Raw genomic sequence first — 24,003 nt, 5'->3', positions numbered from 1 at the left:
TGTTTAATTTCTAAAAATACAGAAAGGATTGGTGTTACTGAAACACTATGTAAGCATCCCAGGAAAGAGACAGACTTTGGCTCTCAGGCCACGGTCTTCTAACAAATGCCAACTGGCAGTAGAGAAAAACTCACTTAATCCTTGACATAATGTATTAAAAAAAAAAAATTTGACAGGATAGGCAAGGCTGTGGTTGGGAAGTCAGGTCTGAAGTCAGTGGAGGCAACAGCAAAGACACCCAAATTCTGCTTTGTGCTTGGTTTCATAGGAACAGAAGGGGATTTAAGGCTGAGTCTGAAAAGAATCCTGAGTTGAGGTTCTGCATAGTCTAGGCTTTTAAGCTCGGTGACAGAATTTGGTGCGTCTGAGTCCCCAGAAACCAGAACCAGGGGTGATTATAAAGCCACAGCATGGCCTCAGCAAAGGCTGAGGAGGAATGACTGAAATCTACAAGGTCCTAAAGAATGTCATTGACCAGGTGAACAAGAAAAACCCTGAAAGAGGGGAGTGACAGTCAAAGGAAAGGCCCTCTTTTAAACAGTAAGCTACAAACTTAAGAATCTCATCAACTCAGTAAAAATGGAAATGTTAGGTAATTTCTTCCTCATGTTGGTGAATTCATAGATTTTAGATGCATAATGAATTTTAGGGAACACAGATAAGTGGAGGGTTATCTTCCCAGTTAAAACGAAGAAGGACAAGCATCCCCGCTCTGTCGGAGGCAAACGGGAGAAAGGCCCAGGCTTTGGGCAGATGGAGATGGACTCCTGTGGCACTCCGGTGTCCATCCCATCCACAGGTCTTAACCGTGTCCCTACCACAGGGCAGGTGCCGGGCTACGTGCACTACAAAGGCGATAACACAACCCCGCCCCCCCCGGAGCAGCTAACAGGCTAGCGGGAGGAGACTGGACAAGGACACGCCTCATTCTGAAGTTATTTCCCGGAGTTCTCCATGAGGTCCTGCATCCTAGGTCCATCTTGTATTCACCCAACTCAGAGTGTAACAGCTACTTGCATTGAAAATGTCTTTCTTCAGGAACAGCTGGGGTTTAGATAAATCTCTGTAACTATGAAAAAGCCTAAAACCCTTTAGTTCTAACTCTTTGAGGAGGCTGTACCAGAATCGCACGACACTGCTGTCCCCACCACTGACCTCAAACCCGGGCCAGTGGAGATGAATCTCAAAGGTGAGCTGTCCAATTTGTTCCAGGACATCTTCCAGAATAAGATTTTCTAAAACTTTCCATTCTGCACTCTCCAGATCTGCTTTGAGAACATCAATCTGTAACAAAATGATGCAACGAGATTAGCAGATTCAATAAACGTTGTTAAAAATACCATCTTGACATCAGGAGCATCGCTGTATAACTAACGACCTCCTACAAAAGCAGAATGTTTCAGATTTTAGAGTTAAGAGGTCTTTTTCAATGGCCACTAATGACATGAGTTTCTGACCTCACTCCACACCAAATGTTAATATACAAATAATGAAATGCCAGTCGGAAATCATAAAGGACCCTCCTACTTTCTGCCCAATGGGAACGGATGCCTGAGAAGGAGATGCTGGGGCATGTGTTTCATGGAGCTGCGTGCCCACAGCCTCTCCCCGACAGCCCAGACTCTGCTCACAGGAACCCAGCCATGTCAGGACAGCACGGTGGCCCATAGGGAGGCCCGGACAGAGGGCCGCCGTCTGCCGGGACCACCTCACAAAACTCAGCCCCCTCCAACTTCTCAGGACTGGAAGCCAGGGAGAGTTCTCAGGTATCTGAATATTAGACTTGTAAAAAAAAAAAAAAAAGATTATTATCCCATGATTTCTTTTAACATTATACACCAGCACAACATCCTAAAGGGGGGGAAAAAAGGCAACACCATTCTCTGTTCGTTTAATGAACCTAAGTTCACACTCTAGGTAAGATGAAATATAGGGAGAAGAGTAGGATAGGAGAGATTTTGCAATTAATTAAGAGAATCAGCTCATTTTTTCTGGCTTTGCTATTAGAATAACAGAACCCCAAATGCCTCCAGAAAGCAATGAAAGCTAATTACTTACTGAGCGCTTGTATGCGCCTGGCACCATGCAAAGTGCTTAGCTTGCAATATCCCTTTACTCCACTCAACAATTCTGCAAGGCTGATTCTGTTGCTATCCCTGTTTGAAGTTTAGGAAACCAGACTCAGAGTAACCTATCCCCAGTCACACAGCTGGAGAGGCAGTGGTGACATGTGAACTGAGTCTGTCCACATGGCCCATGTTCTTACCCACTACACGATGCTGACTCCCCATAAACCACAAGACGAAAAATGGTAACTCAGATTCCCTAAAAGGCTTTTGGTTTAGAAAATAAAGTGCCATTAGAGAGTGAATAAGGGCCCGTGAGTAGAAGTCTTGTTATCAATATCCCCAGTTTACATTTGCAGAGCAGTTTACAGCTTACAGAATTACTTTCTACATACATAATCTCAGCGAAACAGCCCTATGTGCAGACGAGGCCTTGGTAAAAATGACTTTGGGCTGCCAACATTGCTTGTGTGATTTCAGAGTTGGGTGGAGGAGAAGATGGGTAGGATTTAGACATAACTGCTCCAGGAAAATGTCCTTGCCCAGTATCCTTACATCCCAAGGGAGATGCCTTCTTTCACTGTCTTGCCTTGGACAGTAGCACCTTATGGTCCACCAGGGAAAGAGTGATGGTAACACCCCAAGAATACCAAGAGGCCTCAGAATCATCTAGATATCTGTAAACTAGCCTGTCCAAACTCAAAAGAGAAAAAGTAAAATGAAAAACAAAACAAAAGACTTTCTTTTCTGAAAGGAACCAAAGGCAGATTCTATGCAAACATGCACAAGGCACAAGGCTAAGATAATTTTTGTGAATTGGACACAAAAGAATTAACTCACTCTTTTTTTTTTTTCATCTCTGCAGCCCTGCCACTTTCTTGACTTTGTTTAATCATTGAAATTTTAAGCAGAATATTCTTGAATTGGGGTAATTAAACTGCCAAAAGAAGTATGTATTTAAAACTTTACAAAATTGTCTAGTTAGTACAGAAAATAGCCAAAACTCAAAATCAACATTTCATGTCAATTGACATAGTTAAGAATTTTTTAAAATCCTTATAGATGTATTTCTACCATGGTTTTCTGTGAGTTCACATGTTGAATGTGATCAATACATCAAACTATTAAGGGACAGAGCAAAGTTAATCAGCCTGCAACTGACCTAAAAACTACACTGGTGAATATAGAGGAATATATGTTTCATATTTTTTTCCAAACATTTTTAAAATAAGCTATCAATCAGAAGTTATGAGCAACAGAAAAAAAAACAAATTAGGATAAATCATAGCAAATATATGCTTACTGTGAAAATCCAATTTCACTTACAAAATGTTGTCCTATCGAAAGAGCAGAAATTATTTTCAAATACGACCATATTGCCAACCCCTTTTGATTCCAATGACCGGAAATTCTCCACTTCAATCAGAACCGAGTAGGTTGATTTAAATCACACGGCCAAGGATGGCGCAGGACCGAGGAGCTCATAAACTTCTTCCCTGACTTCCAGCCTGAAAGCACAGCCAGCCAAATGCTGTGAATAAAACATGGGTTTCTTTCCCTCTGTGCTTTTTCCATTTTTTGTGTTTCAGGATGTTCTCTCACCACAACTATTTTGCAAATGTAATTTCCATTATTACTGCATAATGCACCCAATATTATTGTTTGTATAAGGCACTAAACATTTCTGCATCAGGTACACCTCTTTTAAGACTCTAACATCAGTTTTCAACAATCATGGCCCTAAAAATCATTACAAAAAATGATTACATCGGAATAATCAAGCGCCAATCCGAATCCAGTCAGGTTAAATCAGGTTTCTTGAGAAATACAACGAGGTGTTAACTCCGTGTAAACTCTGCAATAACGAAAGACATATTCTTGGGTGGAAGGGTCTCGAAGAAGGTAGATCAAACAACGTATCTGCTACAATTTCAGAGGCATTAAAAAGGTCCTCCTATCAAAGAGTATCTCCTTTCCCTTGTGCCTGAAATACCCAATAAATCTCCCTTCCCAGAACTTTTTGAGGAAATGAGAATTTTAATTTTAACTGGATTAAGGTGTGAGGCCGTTTGGCAGCCCCCACATCACGGGCACAAGCTTCTGTCTGCATTCACCCACCTGGAACTGCAGAGATGAGAAAAAGGAGGCAAAGGGGCACTGGTCTTTGTGCTAGTTTGCTAGGGCCGCTATTAAAAAGTACCACAAATTGTGGGGCTTCAGCAACACTAATGTACTGTCTCATAGTTCCGGAGGCTACACGTCTGACATCGAGGTGTCCAACAGCATTGGTTGCCCCGAGAGCTACACGGGAGACTTGGTTCTGTGCCTCTCCCCTAGCTCCTGCTGGCTTACTAGAAGTCTCCGTCATTCCTTGGCTTCTGCATTACTCTGATCTATTTCTTCATCTACAGGTTGCCTGCACCCAAATTTCCCCTCTTTATAAGGACACCAGTCATACTGGATTAGGGGCCCAGCCTATATCAGTATGACTGACTTTTTTATTTATTTATTTATTTATTTATCTATTTATGTTTAGAGATTTTATTTATTTATTTGTCAGAAAGGGAGCACAAGCAGGGGGAGTGGGAGAGGGAGAAGCAGGCTTCTTTCCGAGCAGGGAGCCCGATGCGGGGCTCGATCCCAGGACCTTGAGATCATGACCTGAGCCGAAGGCAGATGCTTAACTGCTTAACTGAATGAGCCACCCAGGTGCCTTTGCTCTTAAAGGCATTCAACTGATTGGATGAGAATAATTATCCAGTTAATAATAATAATAGAGGGTAATCTCCTTTACTTAAAGTACTTAATCTCCTTTACTTAAAGTACTTAATCTCCATCCCACCTACAAAATCCCTGGATTAGTGTTTGATTGAATTGCTAGGTACTATAGCCTAGCCAAGTTAACACATGAAACTAACCATTACACCATGGGATGACATAATTTCTTTTTTTTTTTTAAAGATTTTATTTATTTATTTGACAGAGAGAGACACAGCGAGAGAGGGAACACAAGCAGGGGGAGTGGGAGAGGGAGAAGCAGGCTCCCCGCGGAGCAGGGAGCCCGAAGCGGGGCTCGATCCCAGGACCCTGGGATCATGACCTGAGCTGAAGGCAGATGCTTAACGACTGAGCCACCCAGGCGTCCCATTATGACCTCACTTAAGCTAATTACAGCTGCAGTGACCCTATTTCCAATGAAGGTCATATTCTGAGGCAACTAGGGGTTAGGACTTCAATGTAGGAATTTGGGGGGCACACAGTTCCAGCTACAACAGGGTGTGAGGTAGCTATCCCTGTAGGAGCTTTGGCAAGGCAGTATGTGTTCTGGAGCCGATTCCCCAGCCAGTGCCTGGGGAAAGTGTCCTGTACCAGAGATCCAAGGAGGCAATTGTGGATGCTGTCCCACCAGTCCCTACATCAGGCAGCCCTCACAGCTCCAACTTCGCAATATCCAGGGCAGGTCAACAGGGCTCCATGGCCAATTAAAACCACCATCATAAAAGCCCTGTGCTTCGTTCCCTGGTGCCTTCCCGGCCACACAAGCAGGCCCAGCAGGTACACTTTGTCTCTGGCACCTGCCAATTCCCTAGCCGCTTCCCTCTCCCTCCTGGAACTCAGCAGGGACTCAACACCCTCATGCTTGCAGCTCCCCACCCGAGCCTTTTCCCTTTCAAGGGGACTCTGCAGCAGGCTGGGCACACTGCACCGCACACTGTAGCGCCTTTAAAGGACTGGGTCTGGGACTCACCAGCATCACTTCCACTGCATTCTACTGGGCAAAGCAAATCACAAGGCCAGCCCAGATTCAAGGTGAGGTGAAACAGATTCCAGCCCTTGAGGGGAAGAGTGGCATACACAGAAAGGAAGAGACAAACTGTTCCTGGTCATGGTTGCAAATAATTGACCCCGGTGATTAAAAGCGATATTCAAATTTATATACAAATCCATGAATGAGCCATAGTATTAGGATAGAAGTGAACCTTTGCTGGACACAAGCAACACTCCAGGAAAAATAAATCATAAAGCCCTTATTCATCAGAATATTATTAAAGAAGGGACGTTAATTAAAACATGGCATTTACTATTAGATCTGGCTTTCCTCGGACGTTGACAAAGAACCTGGGATAACCAATGGATTAAGGATGACTAATAAAGAAAACACTGAAAAGGACAAGTAAAATAAATACGTGTAAGTCTTAGATATCATATTAGTGTACCAGGGTTGCTATAACAGAATGCCACAGACTGGGGCCGGGGTTGGGGGGAGGCTTAAACAACAGACATATTTTCTCCCAGGTCAGAGGCTGAAAGTCCAAGATCAAAGTGTGGGCAATTGTGGTTTCTCCTGAGGCTTCTCCTTGGCTCGCCCACAGCTGCTTCTGCACTGTATCCTCATACAGACTTTCCTCTGTGCTCATGCTCTCCTCCTATCTCTCCGTCTTCTTACAGGGGGTGCCTGGGTGGCTCAGTCATTAGGCATCTGCCTTCGGCTCGGGTCATGATCCCAGGGTCCTGGGATCGAGCCCCGCATCAGGCTCCCTGCTCAGCGGGAAGCCTGCTTCTCCCTCTCCCACTCCCCCTGCATGTGTTCCCTCTCTCGCTGTGTCTCTCTCTGTCAAATAAATAAATAAAATCTAAAAAAAAAAAAAAAAAAGGACGCCAGTCTTACTGGATTAGGGCCCTACTCTAATGACTTCATGTAACTTTATTACCTCCTTAAGGACCCTATCACCAAATACAGTCACACTGAGGATGAGTGCTTCAACCTAAGAATTTGGCGGGGGGTGGGGGGTGTATAAAACGGGTATTTTTGTTAGAATCTATTTAGAGGCAACCGGTATTTCTCCACAAAGAGTTTTAAAACACATCCCTGTGACTGTTATGGCAGCCGGATTGCTGGAGAACCAGTAGTTCCTCCTTTGTGATTAATGGCTAACTCTAGTTCCGGGGAGTAAAAATGCAAGCCACCTCCTTAACTGAAGATGAGTCATAGAGACTGTGGCAGATTTTCTTTTTCAAAGATGGTCTCACCATTAACTCCCATCTCCTGCTTTTCTACAGCATGGCCTTGACCCTCCTCCTATCTAGAGATGGAATTGATGTTCCCTCCCCGGGGATGATTTCATAGGATGCACATGAGGCCCCCCATGTTAAAGGGCTCCATACTTGGCTCTGTGGTCACTGACTTGAAATTCTTAATAAGTTTTGAGCAAGGGACCCTGAATTTTCATGTTGCACTGGGCCCCACAAATTATGTCTCCTGTCCTGTGATGCTCCCTTGGGATCTTGATGGGCTTGTTACCATTGACTAAGAGTATGGTAGAAGTGGTTCTAGATGACATCCGAGCCTGGTCCATAAAAGCTTCTACTTTGTTCAGTGGTACACTCACTCTTGAAAACTTTAGCTCCCACGCCAGATATCTGACTGTCCCAAGGCCACGGTGCTGTGAGAAAGTCCAAACTAACCCTTGCAGAGAGCCCACATGAAGAGGCCCTAAGTCAATATGAAGAAAGAGATGCCTGGCCAACCCTGGCTGCACCAGCCATCGTCCGACTGTAACCCCAGGAGAAACCCTGAGTCGGAACTACCCAGCAGAGCCCTTCCCAAACACTGACCTCCAGAAACTGTGATCAATAATGTAATTATCAAGGAACTTGAGTTTTGGGGATGACTCGTATGTAGCAGTAGATAACTAGAACAGAGACCAGGTACTATTTATGCAAAAGTTAAAGGTTACTTGTACAGTGTCAAATACTATATATTCCAAAGCTGTGATTCCTAGAAATTCATACAGATATAACCAAAAATATTCTCTTATTAAAAAATCAATACATGGTCATTATTTAAAAATTAAAACTACAGATAAGAAAAAGGAAAAGAGGGGCGCGTGGGTGGCTCAGTCATTAAGCATCTGCCTTCAGCTCAGGTCATGATCCCAGGGTCCTGGGATCGAGTCCGACATCGAGCTCCCTGCTTGGCGGGGAGCCTGCTTCTCCCTCAGCCTGCTGCTCCCCCTGCTTGTGCTCTCTCTCGCTCTATCAAATAAATAAATAAAATCTTAAAAAAAAAGAAAAAGAAAAGGAGTTAAAATACCTATAATCCAGAGTTTAAAAGAGTTAACTCTTGAATACCTGGTATATTTCTTGCTAAACATTTTTCTTTGCCATAAACACACACACACATAACACACACAGATCACAGCATACACAGGCATAATTCAAACGCACATGTTGTTTATAAAATTAGATTCATAATGTGTTTTCAAATATGCTTTTTAATGTAACAATGTAACTAACCATGAATATCTTTCCAGGCCAAGAAATTTCCATCAAAGTGTTCTCTGTGTCCCTTGGGGATTTCACAAGCATGTGACAGAGGTGGCTGGGGCCCCTGCAGGAGCAAGGGAGATGTGGGGGAGGCTCTGGATCCTCTACCTCGGCTCAACAGGACCAACTCCCCTTTTCTCTCTTTTATATATTTGGACTCGACTCCCTCGCAAATTTTTACTTGAAGAAGAGCTTTCCTGCCAAGAGAAATAGTTTGCCTCTATCTATAACATGTTTTGTGATGACTTTTATATTGGTTTAATTTACTTAACCAATCCCCCTTCTGCTGGACATTTAGGTTCACATCATCAATTGGATGATGTGATCAACAAACCTGGGGCTAAATATATAAGTATGTTCTCTTATTTTCTTAGAATAACAATACTCCCAGGAGTGGAGTAGCATGTGCCAAGGACAGGCACAGTTTACAACTTTCAAAAATTTGTCTGACCTGTAGGCCCTTCCTGTACCTGCTCTTGGGAAACTGAGGACAACCAAGTGTCACTAAGGCTGGCCGCCCTGCACAGATGCACCGCCAAAATCTCCCCGCTGTCATCAGCCCAGTCAATGACCGCTTGTTTTCTTATCCTGGAGCCATGGGACACTCTGGAGCATTCCTAAACATGCCTGTGTCTCTGTGTCTGAGTGATTCACTGGCTTAGACAAAACCTGCCTGCCATTTAAAGAAAGAAAAAAACAGGACAACCCCGTTTTAACGAAGTACACGTTAAACTATTTCTATATACCTTTTTATTTAGAACACCTCAATAAAAAATGCTTTATCTATTGTTCTCTATTAAATCTTTCAAAGGATACAGATTCTTTTTCACACCCAGAAAATGTGTATTAAAGCTTAAAACTGGCTCCTACCATCAGTTATAAAGCTAATTAGCCATTACAGTCAGCAAAGTCCCTGGCTACAAGCCAAAACCATAAGTAATACCAAAAAACATCAATATTAACCATCCAGCTTATCAATCAATTCATGCAGAACAAGGAACTTCCTATTCAGGCCGTAACTGACCCGCAGATACAGCTGCTTGCCTCAGTATCAGCTGTCTGGTTTTGGGCCAGAATCATACTCTTTATGACATTTACAGATATATTTCATATTTTGTAAAAATAATAGATTCCTGGAAAGGAGTGTGCAAATTGAGTTTTGTAATTGGGCTCGGTTATAAAAATGATTTTTAACCCCTCATCTAGTTATTTACAAATATTTTTAAAAATTAAATTATCATTACCTACCATCCCAACAGGTCAAGCTACATTCATTCCCCCATATTCACTATAGTTTGGATCAGTATTCAATCATAATTTTTAAATAATTACAAAAAGTTTTACCTAATGATTAAAGCAAAGTAAATCCAGGCTTTTATATATCAATTCTACTTAAAGCAAGATATATCTGCACCTACAATATTAAAAGCTGAACACATTAAAGAAACTTAGTTTTTGAGAAAAAAAGAGAAAATGGAAGAAATTAATTTATCTTAAATGAACAAGAGGATTAAAAGTCTCTTTAAGATCCTTAGACTTTAAACACACTAAATCAGGCTTAATTATCACTGTTGGCTGGCGGAAATATAACATTACAAGATTTCCACTACCGCCAGGGAAAGAGAGATAAGGTTTGCCCTGAACATTACAAGAAATATGAAGGGTCACTCGAAGCTAATGTAAGATCGATTCTGAACTAATAATAAAAGAAAATAATTTTATGTAGTAATCAGATCACAGAAATGACCTCTGCAGGGAGCAACACTCTGCAAAGGAATTTTCAAGGAAATAAGGGAAACATTTACAAACAAAGACTTTTTTGTCAGATCTCCAGCCTATTCCAAAGAATCCAACCTGAGGCTGCTGGGCGAGAATTTTCTGGCTTGGATGTGGTGCTATAACATGGTCCTAGCTCCAGAAACCTAGGCCACGGACAGGGAACAGTGGGCTGCTAAGAAATCAAGAGGTCAGCAGGCACTATGAGGTATTTACCCCAAAGATACAAATGTAGTGACCTGAAGGGGCACCTGCACCCCGATGTTTATAGCAGCAATGCCCACAATAGCCAAACTATGGAAAGAGCCAAGATGTCCATCAACAGATGAACGGATACAGAAGATGTGGTATATAAATATATATATATATATATACATACATACATACACAATGGAATATTATGCAGCCATTAAAAGGAATGAAATCTTGCCATTTGCAATGACGTGGATGGAACTGGAGGGTGTTATGCTAAGCGAAATAAGTCAATCAGAGAAAGACAATTATCATATGATCTCACTGATATGTGGAATTTGAGAAACAAGGCAGAGGATCATAGGGGAAGAGAGGAAAATATGAAACAAGATGAAACCAGGGAGGGAGACAAACTATAAGAGACTCTTAATCTAGGAAACAAACTGAGGGTTGCTGGAGTGGTGGGGGGTGGGAGGGATGGAGTGGCTGGGTGATGGACACTGGGGAGGGTATGGTAAGCGCTGTGAATTGTGTAAGACTGATGAATCACAGACCTGTACCCCTGAAAAAAATAATACATTTTATGTTAATAATAATAAAAAGAAGTCAGCAGGCTACTGATTGATGTGGGAAACAAAGGCAGAAGAAAAATTATTACATTTCCTTACTACTTACAGCCCATTCACAAGTCCTTGAAACAAGCAGAGTGACCTTCCTCTAGGGACTCAATTGCCTCGATGTTAATACTTTGCTACAGGCAAAAGGTGATCTTAGCCCAACCCCCCAGGACCCTATAAATCTCCTTTAACATATAAAGATTCCTTTGGAAACTTCCTTTATCTCTACCTCCAAGATACGTGTTGGCAATCATCCTCCAGGTATATGACCCACCAATATAGGTCTGAAGGGTCTCATGACTCAGGTTTTATTAGACAGTAATAAGTGACCTTTTCCTAATAATAGCTAGCCCCCTAGAGGTCCTAGAAACCTTGCTTCCAAATTCCTTAGAGACTTACACTATCCCTAACCCCCTCCCCACTTGAAAGTATATAATCAGGCACCCATCACCCCCTCCCCATGCAGCTCCTTCTGCCCATGGATCCTGTCCCTGTGCTTTAATAAACCACTTTTTTGCACCGAAGACATCCCAAGAATTCTTTCTTGGCTGTTGGCTTTGAACCCTAATATCTTTCCTACATCACTGATAACTTGTGACAGCAAAGAGCCAAGCAGTGCAAATTTCGCAGGACTGAGGAGGCAGCAAGGGACCGGGCCCAGACAGTCAGGGAGAAAAGCAGGGCCAGGGCCGGCACTGTGACAGGCAGAGGATGTAATTTACTTATTTCTACCCACTCCTGCCCCACCCCATCCCCCTCCACCCCACCCCACCCCCCCACAGCTGAAAAGGACGCATCTGTCTCTGCCCTTAGGTCAGAACCCTGTGCCTTAAAGCCACATTGCCTCGTTAATTTATTTTTTGGGCCTAATCATATTTACAAAAGCATTCTCAAATATTTCCAGAAAGAGACGGGACATTAAAAAAAAAATGTATAGACTACTCCTAAATGAATAGATGTATAAACAAATCAATAACCAAGCAAATACCCAAATAAAATGTCTCTCAGCCGGACATTGTACTCTTAGATGTGGGACTGAGTCCGTCTCCGAACACAGTACGGCCAGCCCTGTGACGGAAGCTACATAAAACATGGCCCAACTACAAAACACAAGCACTTGGAGAAACAGAGAACAAACTCATTGGGTTATTTATTGTTTAAAATACACTGAAATACGAGTGAAGAAAAACACCACTGGGGGTGAAAATGCTCAGCAGGAGTAGAAGGCAGAAACAAGAGATGAGGGAAGAGTGAGAGGCTCGGGGTGTGTGCTCTGTGTCAGCGTCACCTCGATGTCCCTGTATTGGACCCTGTACTGACTCCAAGGAAAGCGTATGGCACAATTTGCACTCATTTGTTGACACGTCCGATTCCTTACCTGGACTATTCATTCCTTCAGGGCAGCACCCAACTCCTCCTTGTGTATCAAGTTTCTACTAGAGAGCGTGACATGCGGTAGGTACGGTAACCCATATGATAGAAGTCTTGTCCGTCTTACACCTTGCCCCTCTTTTCTGTCCCTCTACCTCCAGCACTGTGACCATCCTGCCTAAGACCCCACTGACTGAAAAAGAGGAGAGAGCGTCAAAGGTTGGAAGTTAGGAATGAGGGCAGCTGAGGATCCCATCATCCCACTCTGCACAAGCGGGGTCGAGATCTTCATTTCCAACACTTTATGAACCCTACCCTTTAGCCAAGTGTTAGTCTTTGCTGTTCCTCAGAAAGCCATGACACTTCCTGCCCTCGTTCCTCTATTCATAGGACTTCCTTTTGTGTAGAACACCAAAACCTTCTGCTGGTGACCATGTCTCCCCTCCACCAACATACAGAACATCACAACTGTCCCTCAAGTACAAGCTGAATTTCATTCTCTTTAAGGAACTTGAGTTGCGGGCGCCTGGGTAGCTCAGTTGGTTAAGCGACTGCCTTCAGCTCAGGTCATGATCCTGGAGTCCTGGGATCGAGTCCCACATCGGGCTCCCTGCTCAGCAGGGAGTCTGCTTCTCCCTCTGACCCTCCTCCCTCTCGTGCTCTCTCTCATTCTCTCTCTCGCAAATAAAAATAAATAAATAAAATAATTAAAGGAACTTGAGTTGCTTCGAGTTGAGAATACTCAAAAGTTCTTACTTGATACAGAATTTGAGAATGTTCAAAAATTCTTGCTTGATACAGAACTTGAGTTGAGAATATTCAAAAATTCTTGCCCTCAATGTCTAAAAGCAGAGACAATTATCCAAGCAGGCACTACTTCCCGTAAGTCCCGCAGGACTTGGAAATAGGTACAAATTGTTTTTCTCTTCCGGAAGGCTTCACTGGCATTAAACTGCAAGGCCCCCATCCCAAACATTCTCTAGTTCGATGACAACATTGGGATAAGGAAACAGATATTATCAGTACATAATTCTGTATGTGTCATTCCATTTTTTGTCCTGTTGTGTTGTGTCTAATGCAGTGAATTGTTCAGATGTAAAGGCCTAAGAATGTTTAGGAATGCTCTGGAGCAAAGTGGTGCTGTCACCACATGTGGCCATTTCAACTTTAATTAATTAAATAAAATCCAATACAATTAAAATTTCAGTTCTGCCACATTGCAAATGCTCAAAGCCACCTGTACTAGCAGTTCCCATCCTGGACCGTGCAGCCACAGGACATTTGCATCGTTACACAAAGTTCTGTTGGACGGTGCCACTCAGAGTACCACAGGCATCAGCGTCAGTGGGAGGGCGTGCAAACACACAGCCTCTGATTCAGGAGATTTAGATCAGAGCTGAGTATTTGCATTTCCACCGGGAGCCCAGCTGCTGGTGAGGCTGCTGATCCACGGACCGCACTTTGAGAACCACTGGACTTGGCTGATGACACTCTGTGAGCTTTTTTTTTAAAAGATTTTATTTATTTATGTGAGAGAGAGCAAGAGCACAAGGTGGGGGGAGGGGCAGAGGGAGAGGGAAAAGTAGACTCCCCGCTGAGCAGAGAACCTGACACGGGGCTCGATCCCAGAACTCCGGGATCATAACCTGAGCCAAAGATGGACGCTTAACCGACTGAGCCACCCAGGCTCCCCCACTACATGAGTTTTTTTACCACATGTACACTCAGGACTCTCAACCTCCACACAGGCTGGGTTCTCCCCCCTCTCATGAGCAGATGCAGAAGTATCCACACACTGGAAATCTTTGATCTCAGAAGGTATATAGTGGTCTTCCAACATCAGCTGTTTTCTTAATTAGGATACAGTTAGGTCAGAGCTCCCTAAACAATCACCAAGGTGAGACTCGTACTCCCTGGAATTGTATGCAAAAATGTGTGTCTGTGCTCAAGACTGTTCTCTTCTAAGAACACTGTGGTTGCTGGGACTTTGGCTCTGAGGACGATTGCTTCATCACATGGGTCTGGGGCAGGTTGTTTAGCCTCTCAGTGACTCGGAGAAAAACAGGACTCCTACCTGTGCTGAGGTTAAAGGAAAATGCGCACATGGTACCACGCACAGCAGCCAACAGAACACAGGCTCCGTCAGAGCTAGCTGTTACTGTTTTTACCAATTCTCATGGAGGTCCATAACCACCCCCGACCAAATTAAGGTCATCTTGTGTAAGCTAATATCAAAATGGGCCTTCTCTGTGCCACAGCAGCTATGCTTTGGGAAATGACTCAAAGGAAGAATTAAAATTTGGTACAGGAAATATACAGAGATATTCCACACATGATAGCCAAGAGCCATCTCTACTTAACACATTGGCAGGCGAAATTGAAAACAGAGTTTCTTCAACTGCATTTACATCTGACAAGAGGCAAAAGCATTATATTTTCTGTGCCCTAGAATGGGCTATAAGCTCCACGAAGGCTAATAACTTACTTTTTTTAATCCTCAGCTTCTAGCCACACTGCCAGGCACTATCAAAAGTAGTTGGTAGGTGGATGGACAGGTAGACAGATGGATGGGTAGATGGGAAGATGGTTAAATCGACCTCCCAGTTTCCAGGCTATGGCAGATTAGAGCCAGTAGGGTTGTGAATATCTGGTCCAACTTCCTCATTTTATAGACAGGGAAAACTAAGCCTGAAAAGGCTAAATGATCTGCCCAGGATCATAAATTAATTAATTAGTGGCAGATATTCCACATCTCAAGCACCACTCCTCTGCTCTGAATCTCTCAATCTCTCTCTCTCTCTCTCTCTCACACACACACACACACACACACAAGCATTCATTACACACTAGCACTGTTTTGGGGCAACTACCAACTCTAAGTTTCATCCTCCCTGAGACTTAAGGACTGATGAAGAGTTCCATTCAAGGACTGCTACAATATTTGAGAAAGAAGTGTGATGCCTTCCTTCTCCCAATATTCCTCTCTGCCAAGAATCTATTTGCACTAGGAGTGCCCAGAAAAAGCACAATCTGGCATTTTCTAAATTTACTTATGATCAATACCAGCTCCCCACTAAGCACATTAATACAAATTCAGATCCTATAAAATGTTTGGTTTTTAATAGAGAAAATAGCAATATATATACTGTCATTTAGTTTAAAGGCTAATGTAACGTGGCAGAGGGATCACTTGCCCACGTAGCCATTCTTCCTTCTTCCTTCAATATGAAAACCCTGATTTCTAGCTGATCACATTGCTGCCCAGATAAAAGACTATACTTCCCAGTCTCTCTGTTAGGACTGTGTGACCATGGGACTAAAATCTGACCAATAAGATATAAGTAAAATGTCATGTAGGATTTCCAGAAAGTTTCTTAAAAAAAAAGAAAGAAAGAAAGAAAGAAAGAAAGAAAGAAAGAAAGAGAAAAGAAAAGAAAAGAAGAAGGGAGAGGGCTGTACTTAGTGCTTTCTCCATCCCTTTGCCTGGAGCAAGGTTGTGATGGCTGATGCTGCAGCAGCAATATTGGACCCTGAGGAGAATGACACCCTAGGTGTGGAAGAGAGAGGAGCTGCCTGGATCTTAGGTCTCTGAAGACTGTGGAGTCTCTCTGCAAGATTTGAACTATCTACCCCAAGACCTCTCTTATGTAAGAGGAAGAAAAATTTTCTATAGCTTAAGCCACTATAATTTTTTTTCACACGTAACTCAACCTAATTTTAAAGACATTCAACATATTCTAGCATTCTTAATTTTTACTTATAAAGAGTGGTGTCTATTTTAAAAGTTATTCAGAGTTGAAGCCTTCCATAAAGAAGTAATTAGTGATAGTGACTCCATGTAGCGACCCCCACCTAGCGGAAGTTCACTGTTTTTCCTGACTTGGTAAGCAACTTTCTAATTCTGGGACCGCTACTCTTCCCCTAGATTCCCTCCATATTTCCTTCTTGCCTCCTCCTCTTTGCTCCAGAACTGTGGTACTTGTTCTCCCGCCAAAATTCTCATGACCACAACACCAGACTCTCCCTTCCTCTCTGAGCCCCCAAATTTATAATGCACTAACAAAATGGCGCTGTGAAATCACTCTCGGTTAGTCAGCTAGCCTGAAAAACCTGTTTGAGGCATTATGTTAATGACATTAGTTCTTTTCTTGATCTGTTCTATACATCTGAAATTCTAATATATACTTAAGAAGCCAGATACTGACTTCTTATTTTGACCATCCAATGAATTCTACATGTCTGTGTATTTTTGTTGAAAGTACAGATTCTTTTTCTCGAAGAAGCAAAGCAAAATTCAGTGAGGACTCAAGGTGAACAAGAAACTACAGATCTCTTCAGTCTCATAATGTTCCCATAATAACACTCACTTTAGACGATTTTAAGCTGAATACGTCAAGTCTTTCACCTGCAAAACAAATGTAACTTCTAACTGGAGCAGATTGAGGTTTTGTGGAGCTTGAAGCTTATTTAATTTAAGGGCCCTCTTTATGAAAAATAATACAAAAGCAGAAATACAGGATTAGGTAATATCACTTCTGCTTATAATCAAGACATATACACAAGTCCCGACCCAAGAGAAAAGACAAAATTAAATGAAAGAAAACTATAAACAGATGTGTCGCGAAAAGCCAGAAAATAAAAAAAATTAAAAGAGTTTAAAAAAAAACAACCCTGCAAGAATAAATTCAAGTGTACCTGTTTTGAACCTCCTGTTAAATTTATGTAGCAATTATGGTGAGAAGAGAAAAAAAACTTTATATACAAAAAGATCAGTACCAACTACCACATACAAATATCACCCATTAAAATACTCAAAGAAATGTGCTAGATATTCAGGCACAGATTATATCTAAAAACCTCATCTTAGGGGCGCCTGGGTGGCTCAGTCCGTTAAGCATCTGCCCTCAGCTCAGGTCATAGTCTTGGGGTCCTGGGATCGAGTCCCACGTCAGGCTCCCTGCTCAGTAGAGAGTCTGCTTGTCCCTTTCACTCTGCCCCCCGACTCGTGCTCTCTCTCCCCTCTCAAATAAATAAAATCTTAAAAATAAATAAACAAATAAATAAAAATAAATAAAAACATCATCTTAGGGAAAATGTTAAGACAGTGACTTATACAAATAACCATTCACTAGCTCTTACTGGATACAAAGCCCTAATATTTGTTTTAGATGGGCCATCGCTTAGAACACAGTATCTTTTATCTTGTATCCACTGTAATAGATACAGCCAACTTTAATTAAGCACTTGCTATGTGCCGAGACAAGAAGCATGCTAAGCACTTTGCATGCAACACCCCAATTAATCTCCCAATGAACAAATGAAGCATTTTATTATCCTCATGTTACAAACAGGGAAACTGAGGCCTAGGTAGGTCACACAGCTTATAAGAGGTGAGGCCAAAACCAAATCTGAGCAGTTTCCATAGAAGCCTGAGATTCAGAAAAGTTAACTAACCAACCCAGGTCACACAGCTAGTCAGTGGTAGAATCAGGATTCTAACTAGGTCCTACTCCAAAACAGGCTGTTCTTAACACCGTGTTCTGATACCCTCACAAGTGTTAAGGGATCCAAGCACAAAATACGACATTGTTAATGGTTTCTGGATTTATGGCTCCTTTTGCAAAAATGACAGGAGAAAAGCAAATGTGGAGTATTTATTGGTTTGCGAAGTCTTTCCTGCATTCCTAACTTGTCCATGGCCCACCGGCTGCCATTCTTGGGGGAGAAAGGCAGCAGTTAGGCCTGCCTTCAGACAAGGCACACACATTTCACCACGGGTTCCTCTCCCCTTTGTTTCATCTACTTCTTTTTTTTAGAATAATAACATTTTCACTTATATTCATTTCATAGATTCTGTATGACCAAAAGGCATAATTTGGGGCTGGGACATTTTTTTGGTCACATTGTGTTTTATAAAGTTCCACACAAATTAATATGCATACACAATTAGAAGAAAGCCACCATTTGCATCTGTGGAGGCTGGAATAACTGCCACAAGCCCCCGCTCCTGCTAAAGATGGGCTTCCTCCTACAAATTCATCCCCCCTACACCAAAAATGGCCTATATCTTCCCTTTGATTCCTAACTTCAGGTTCACGTCCAATTGGAAGAGGCCAGGCCAAGAGCCAACACCAAACATGGTAAATTGTCAAAATTAAAACACTGTTTGAGACCTAAACTACCAAGCAACAAACATATGACATCCCACCCTTACCCTAGGCTTCTCCCTTCCCAAGTAGAGGACAACAATTTGGGATGCTATTTGTTTGTTTCTTTCTATTTATAAAAATAAGACACAGAATTGTTAATAATTGGGCAAGTGCAAAAAGCTATGGAGAAGAAAAAAAATTATCCAAAATCCCTGTCCCAAGAGAAAGTGACTATTAACATTCTGGTTATAGTTCTTGTATTATTTTATCTACTGTAGCAGATAATTGAGATCAAACAGTACATATATAATTCTGAAATCTCTTGCTAGTGGGGTTTTTTGTTGGTTTTTTCACTTTTTAAAAGGCCATCTACTCTTTTTTTTTTTTTTAAAGTAGGCTCAACACCCAGAGCAGAGCCCAACATAAGGCTCAAAACCACAGCCCTGAGATCAAGACCTGAGCTAAGATCAAGAGTGGGACGATTAACCGGTTGACTGAGCCACCCAGGCACTCCAAAGTCCATCTACTCTTTTTTTTTCTTTTTAAGATTTTATTTATTTATTTCAGAGAGAGAGAGAGAGATCACGAGCAGAGGGGAAGGGTAGAGGGAGAAGGAGACTCCTTGCTGAGCAGGGAGCCTGATGCAGGACTCTATCCCAGGACCCTGAGATCATGACCTGAGCCAAAGGCAGACGCTTAACCAACTGAGCCACCCAGGTGCCCAAGGCCATCTACTCTTAATGCTCATGTACAGCTCCCTTATTTTTCAGGCGAAGATCAGTTCAACATCTTGAGTATTCTAGAGACGTCTGCAAACAGCCCAAGCTTCTGCTGTCCCAGGACTTTTTGATCCCATAGTAGTGGAGTTGTGTCCACTCAATTTACCCTACGTAGAGCTACATGACAAAACGAGAGCTGATCTACCTGGAAAATATGAATTGTCATTGTATTTTCATGCTAATACACATTTAGTGAGATGTCTGCATTTTTTTCATGTTTCACAACATCTATGATTTACACCTGGCAAACTCTGAATTGCACAAGCAGGAAAGATTGCATATTCAAAAGAAAGGATGGCAGGATACAGCACATACAGGAGAGTGGAGGAGTCACTGAAACACAAGATCAAAGTATGTAAGAGCCTCATTTGTTTGACAAAGAAGAGTTGAAAGAAGGGGATGTGAAAGAATTGGGGGGGACAAGGCTTGCAGAGGACTTCTTGTTGAGATTTCTCCTCTCCCACTGCCCTAAAATCTTTTGTATTCGTCAGTCCCACAACAAGGAGAACAGTAGAAGGGCTGAGCAACAGTAAAAGTGAAAAGATACATTTGTTGCTTTGTTTGATACTAACTGCCATGTGAGAGATTTGGCAGCTGATTATCTTTGAAAATCATCCAAATCTATACACTTCTAACTGAATCAAAGAGATCAATACATATAATGGACTTTTTAAAGTCTGTGTGTTGGCCCAGAACAAAGAGAAAGAAGGTAGTCATGAAAGCTTTACGGGTTGTCAACCAGGAAACTCATCCTCTTGCTTGATTTCAACGGTGGCTGTTTTGATCATTTTTAAAGTGAGGTTCCCAGGATTCTCGATCCTTTTATTCATCTTCCTTCTTTAAAAGAATCACTGAAGCCTGGGAACTTCACCCATGAGGCAACACATTTTCCTGGAGCTGGAAAAGTTTTCCAGATGGCATTTTTTCAATAGAAACCAAGGGTAGGATGCAGTTTTCCTCACATGCATCCACTGCTCATGGAGCTTCACAGGCAGTCTGTTGTTAACCTGTCACCATGAACACCTTCCCTGAGATGGATACTCTATATTTCAGGAAATGGGTGGCTTCAGGCAGACATTTTTCAGGCACCAAGGATAGCTCTGAAGTGTGTCAAATAGAATGAGAATCGTTCCCTCTCAGCCCTACCAGCTTCTTCCCTGAACAATGTAATAACATTTGAACTTCCTGGAAAGCCAAATCTCTTATAAGACATTATACTTTATATTAGCAGGTTTAAGATCTTTCAGTTACTAATGACCATCATACCAGTGTTTTCCATAAATGTCTAAATGGAGACAAACAAACATGTTCTAATTATCTTGTTTCTCATGAAAGAAGCAAAAGCAGCACCATCTTGGTTCTTCTGAAGTGAGTTGCCAAATTTGGTTGAGTTCCTTAGTAACTGGATGTCTAACTAATGAATTCATACTGAAAATAGCTTCCTAATATCTTTAGTTCAGAGCACACATTTTCAATTTGCTATTTCCAAGAAACTGAGTGTGGTAAACTAGACTTTCAGTTGTGAGTTTCTTGATCGATGTGCTGGAAATTGTCAACCAGACCCACATCAGAACTTTAAAAGACAGTTTACAGGGAAGTTATTTTTTTTAAAGTCAATTCTCAGTTATCTATGGGGTAATTTCCACACCCACATTCAAAAGCAGTTATAAGGACACAGTTCACAGCTACATATCAAATATTTATTTTGAGATATAAACAATTTGGATTAACTAGATCCCTGGAGGGAAATCATAACTCGCTGACAGTGCAAAAACCTCTTTCATTGTTTGTGGGGAATGAGACATATTTCTGTTTTCTTCACAGGCAAAAACCCAGTTCAGATTTGTTTATAGCAAGCCCTAGAGGAATTTTTTAATGTTTTAGAAATGAATACTTCTTTGTAAAATGAATTATTAAATAGAGTCTTAAAATGTTTTGTTCTGTAGCTTTAATTTTATTGCAGTGGGATTTGACTTTGTTTCCCCCAAATTTGTTTTATTAAAAAGTTGGTTGTAAAAATGCAACTGGGAAAGAAAGACATAAAATGCAAAGTAAAAGTCTCTTATTCCTGCCCACGCTTTAAATTTTGGCCGGGATTGACACACATGAGAGCTATTGCTAAAATGCCAAGGCTGACTAATGTTGCCTTCCCCACACTGGCTCTTATTAGTCCTTTAACGCTTGCTCACCCAATATTTCCAATGAACTCTACTCTCAAGAGATCTCCGCCTTGAACTGTCCACCCTTCACACTCCTTCCAGAATTATCTACCTAATTTCAAATCTAATTATGTAAGTCCCTTGTTTCAGGGCCTTCTGCAGGCTTCCTGCAGCTTCAAAATGCAATCCAAACTCCTGTAGCCGGGCTCGCCAGGTCCCTCATAGCCTGGACCCAGCTTCCCCTTTCTTTACCTAATGTCCTTGCTCTCTGCACAGATCACCTTTTGTGCCAGCCACGCGGCCTTCGTTACTGTTTTGGAATTTGCCATGACCTCTACCACATCTCCGCCCTTGCATTGGCTATCCCCTCCCACTTTCAATTTTTGATAAACTCGGTGTCAATTTGCAAAAGCCAGCCAGCTGCAATATCACCTCTGCTGGGCCACCTCCCTGACCGCTCCCCACCCCAAGAAGAAAGAGCTCCTCCTCTTTTGCTTGTCTTGCAGCAGTACTCAGCATATTACCATATCATTCTTGTACAAGTAGTGGTTCTCCCTATAGGTCGTGATGTCTTTGAGGGCAAGGACCTCATCATGGCTCCCCTGTCGCTGGTTGGGTTCCTGAAAAAGTGTTCACTGAGTACCTAAAGGGCATGCACTAGCATCCAGCAGAAGTAAACAGCAACACTCTCTCTTCTCCTCCTCTAGCATGGAATAGGAAATAGTTGAGAGTATTCATCCACAACAAGCATTAACAACCTACGGCTGGCCTTCGCCAGCAGAGCAAGCCCTAAAACTCTGCAGGTGGGCACCTCCCAGCCTCAGCCAAAATGGCAAAGAAGGCAAAGTATACCCAGTGTTTCTCCTTCCTGCCTTCCCTCTGCCTTCCTTCTTCACCTCCTGTGACTTCACACCCACTGCCTTTGCTGTTGTGTGCCCACTGGCTGGGCAAAGCTTATTATAGAATGTGCACCAAGCCATACACAAATAATCCCCCTTTTCCACCTCAGCCAACTTCCACTCTCTCAGCCAAATATCATGAGACTCCTATTTGAGAAACCAATATGATTATCCGACATAAGTCACTGATGTTTGGCTAAGAATAGGCTCAATCTTCCAGAGCGACATATCTTTTTAAAAGAGTAGCTAATTAACTTGAATCTAACCAGCAGAATATACTAAAGAGGTATTTTTATTAGAAGGCCTTCCAGAAGTTCCTTGGAGCCCCTAGATACCACCAGCTCCCAGATGGAAGAGATGGTGTCAGCAACTGGACCCCCCATCTCTGAAAGTTTGCCCACACAAGGCACGTCTGCAGGGATTTCCTAGTGCACCTTGCTTAGATGTTCGGTGCTCAAAAGATCACAGTTGCTCAGTGTGTACACTTTTGGCCTAGTGGAAAGAATTATTAAAAGACATATAGAAGTAAGGCAAGGGGAACGAGGAGGGGAAAAGGTGAGAAGAGAGTGACAGGTGAGAAAACACGTCAATATCGAGGGAACCACACAGAAGATACAACACCCAAAGAGATGGCACTGGGCACTCACACAAAGAGCTTACTGAAAAAATCAGAAATGCATCCATCCCATCACTTTTTTTCTATCTAAAACGTTTTGTCCCTAAAGAATCTGAGTGTCCTATGACATATTAGCTATACAAAAAATTTCACAAAAGATTGAGTGGGTCAGAAAACTCCAGAGAACTTTTCTTCCTGAAATTATGAAAGCCTACCGAGTGGCTAGAAATGTCTCTGCTCTACCCTCACTTCTCATAATATTAGTTTCTATCCCAAATTTGATCTTATTTTCAGCGCGGCCATTCCTTTTATAGCTACGCATGCTGAGATCAAGGGATGGAGAGTCTGTCGCAAAGAAAACTAAATGTTACAGAGAGAAGAGTTGGAAAGGGCTCAAACTTCATTACATAAAAAAAATAATTTCAAGGGATAAAAACCACTTCCAGAAGAAGCCAAGACCAAAAATAGTAGCAACTTTAAACTTCATTTTAGGAGCCTAAGGATGTTATACCCCTCCATGTCGTTGCCTAGGGAACAGGATTCATTTAAGCTTTGCTATCCAATAATGTTTCGGAAATTGCTGCCCTATATTATATCTATGATTGTTAAATTCACTCTAAATGGAAAAGCCTCTCAAAAGTACAGCTGAAGTTATAGTATAGGAATCTTTGTCAGGAAAGTGTTATAGAAAGCTAAAGCTCCTTGAATATCTCTTGCTGTCACCATACATGAGCATTCTTCTACTTGGATAGGAGACTTTCTCATCCATAATAACCTATTCTTCATTTTGATTGCATTTGATGTGAAATCTTCTCATAAGTGACTGAATTTGTCTTGATTAAACACACTTACCTTAGCATGTCAAAAAAACATAAATAGGAATATTCCAGTCTGAACCAAGCCATGCAAAATTATTCTGACTTCCCCCTAAGCATTAATGAAAGAATATCCTTGATAACAGAATGTATATAAGAAGCATAAAGAATGATTTTGGGTTTTCTGTACATGATCAATTTTCTTCAACTCTTGCCTGTTATAGCCCAACCATGAGG

The 24,003-nt window shown here is 42.0% G+C and overlaps 1 protein-coding gene across 1 annotated transcript in view; it reads right to left on the bottom strand.

The window, feature by feature from the left end:
- Window positions 1–903: 903 nt before the first annotated feature.
- The window catches only part of METTL24 (methyltransferase like 24), a 96,186-nt gene continuing 73,086 nt past the window's right edge, over window positions 904–24,003 (bottom strand). Inside the window, exon 6 of the mRNA XM_044917382.1 lies at window positions 904–1,284. Within this exon, the coding sequence (XP_044773317.1) occupies window positions 970–1,284 (315 nt within the window). The 3' untranslated portion in view covers window positions 904–969. The remainder of the gene's footprint in view (window positions 1,285–24,003) is intronic.

This window comes from Neomonachus schauinslandi, chromosome 8, assembly GCF_002201575.2.
Source record: "Neomonachus schauinslandi chromosome 8, ASM220157v2, whole genome shotgun sequence".
NCBI classification, from domain to species: Eukaryota; Metazoa; Chordata; class Mammalia; order Carnivora; family Phocidae; genus Neomonachus; species Neomonachus schauinslandi.
This window is presented reverse-complemented; position numbering and strand designations above follow the sequence as displayed.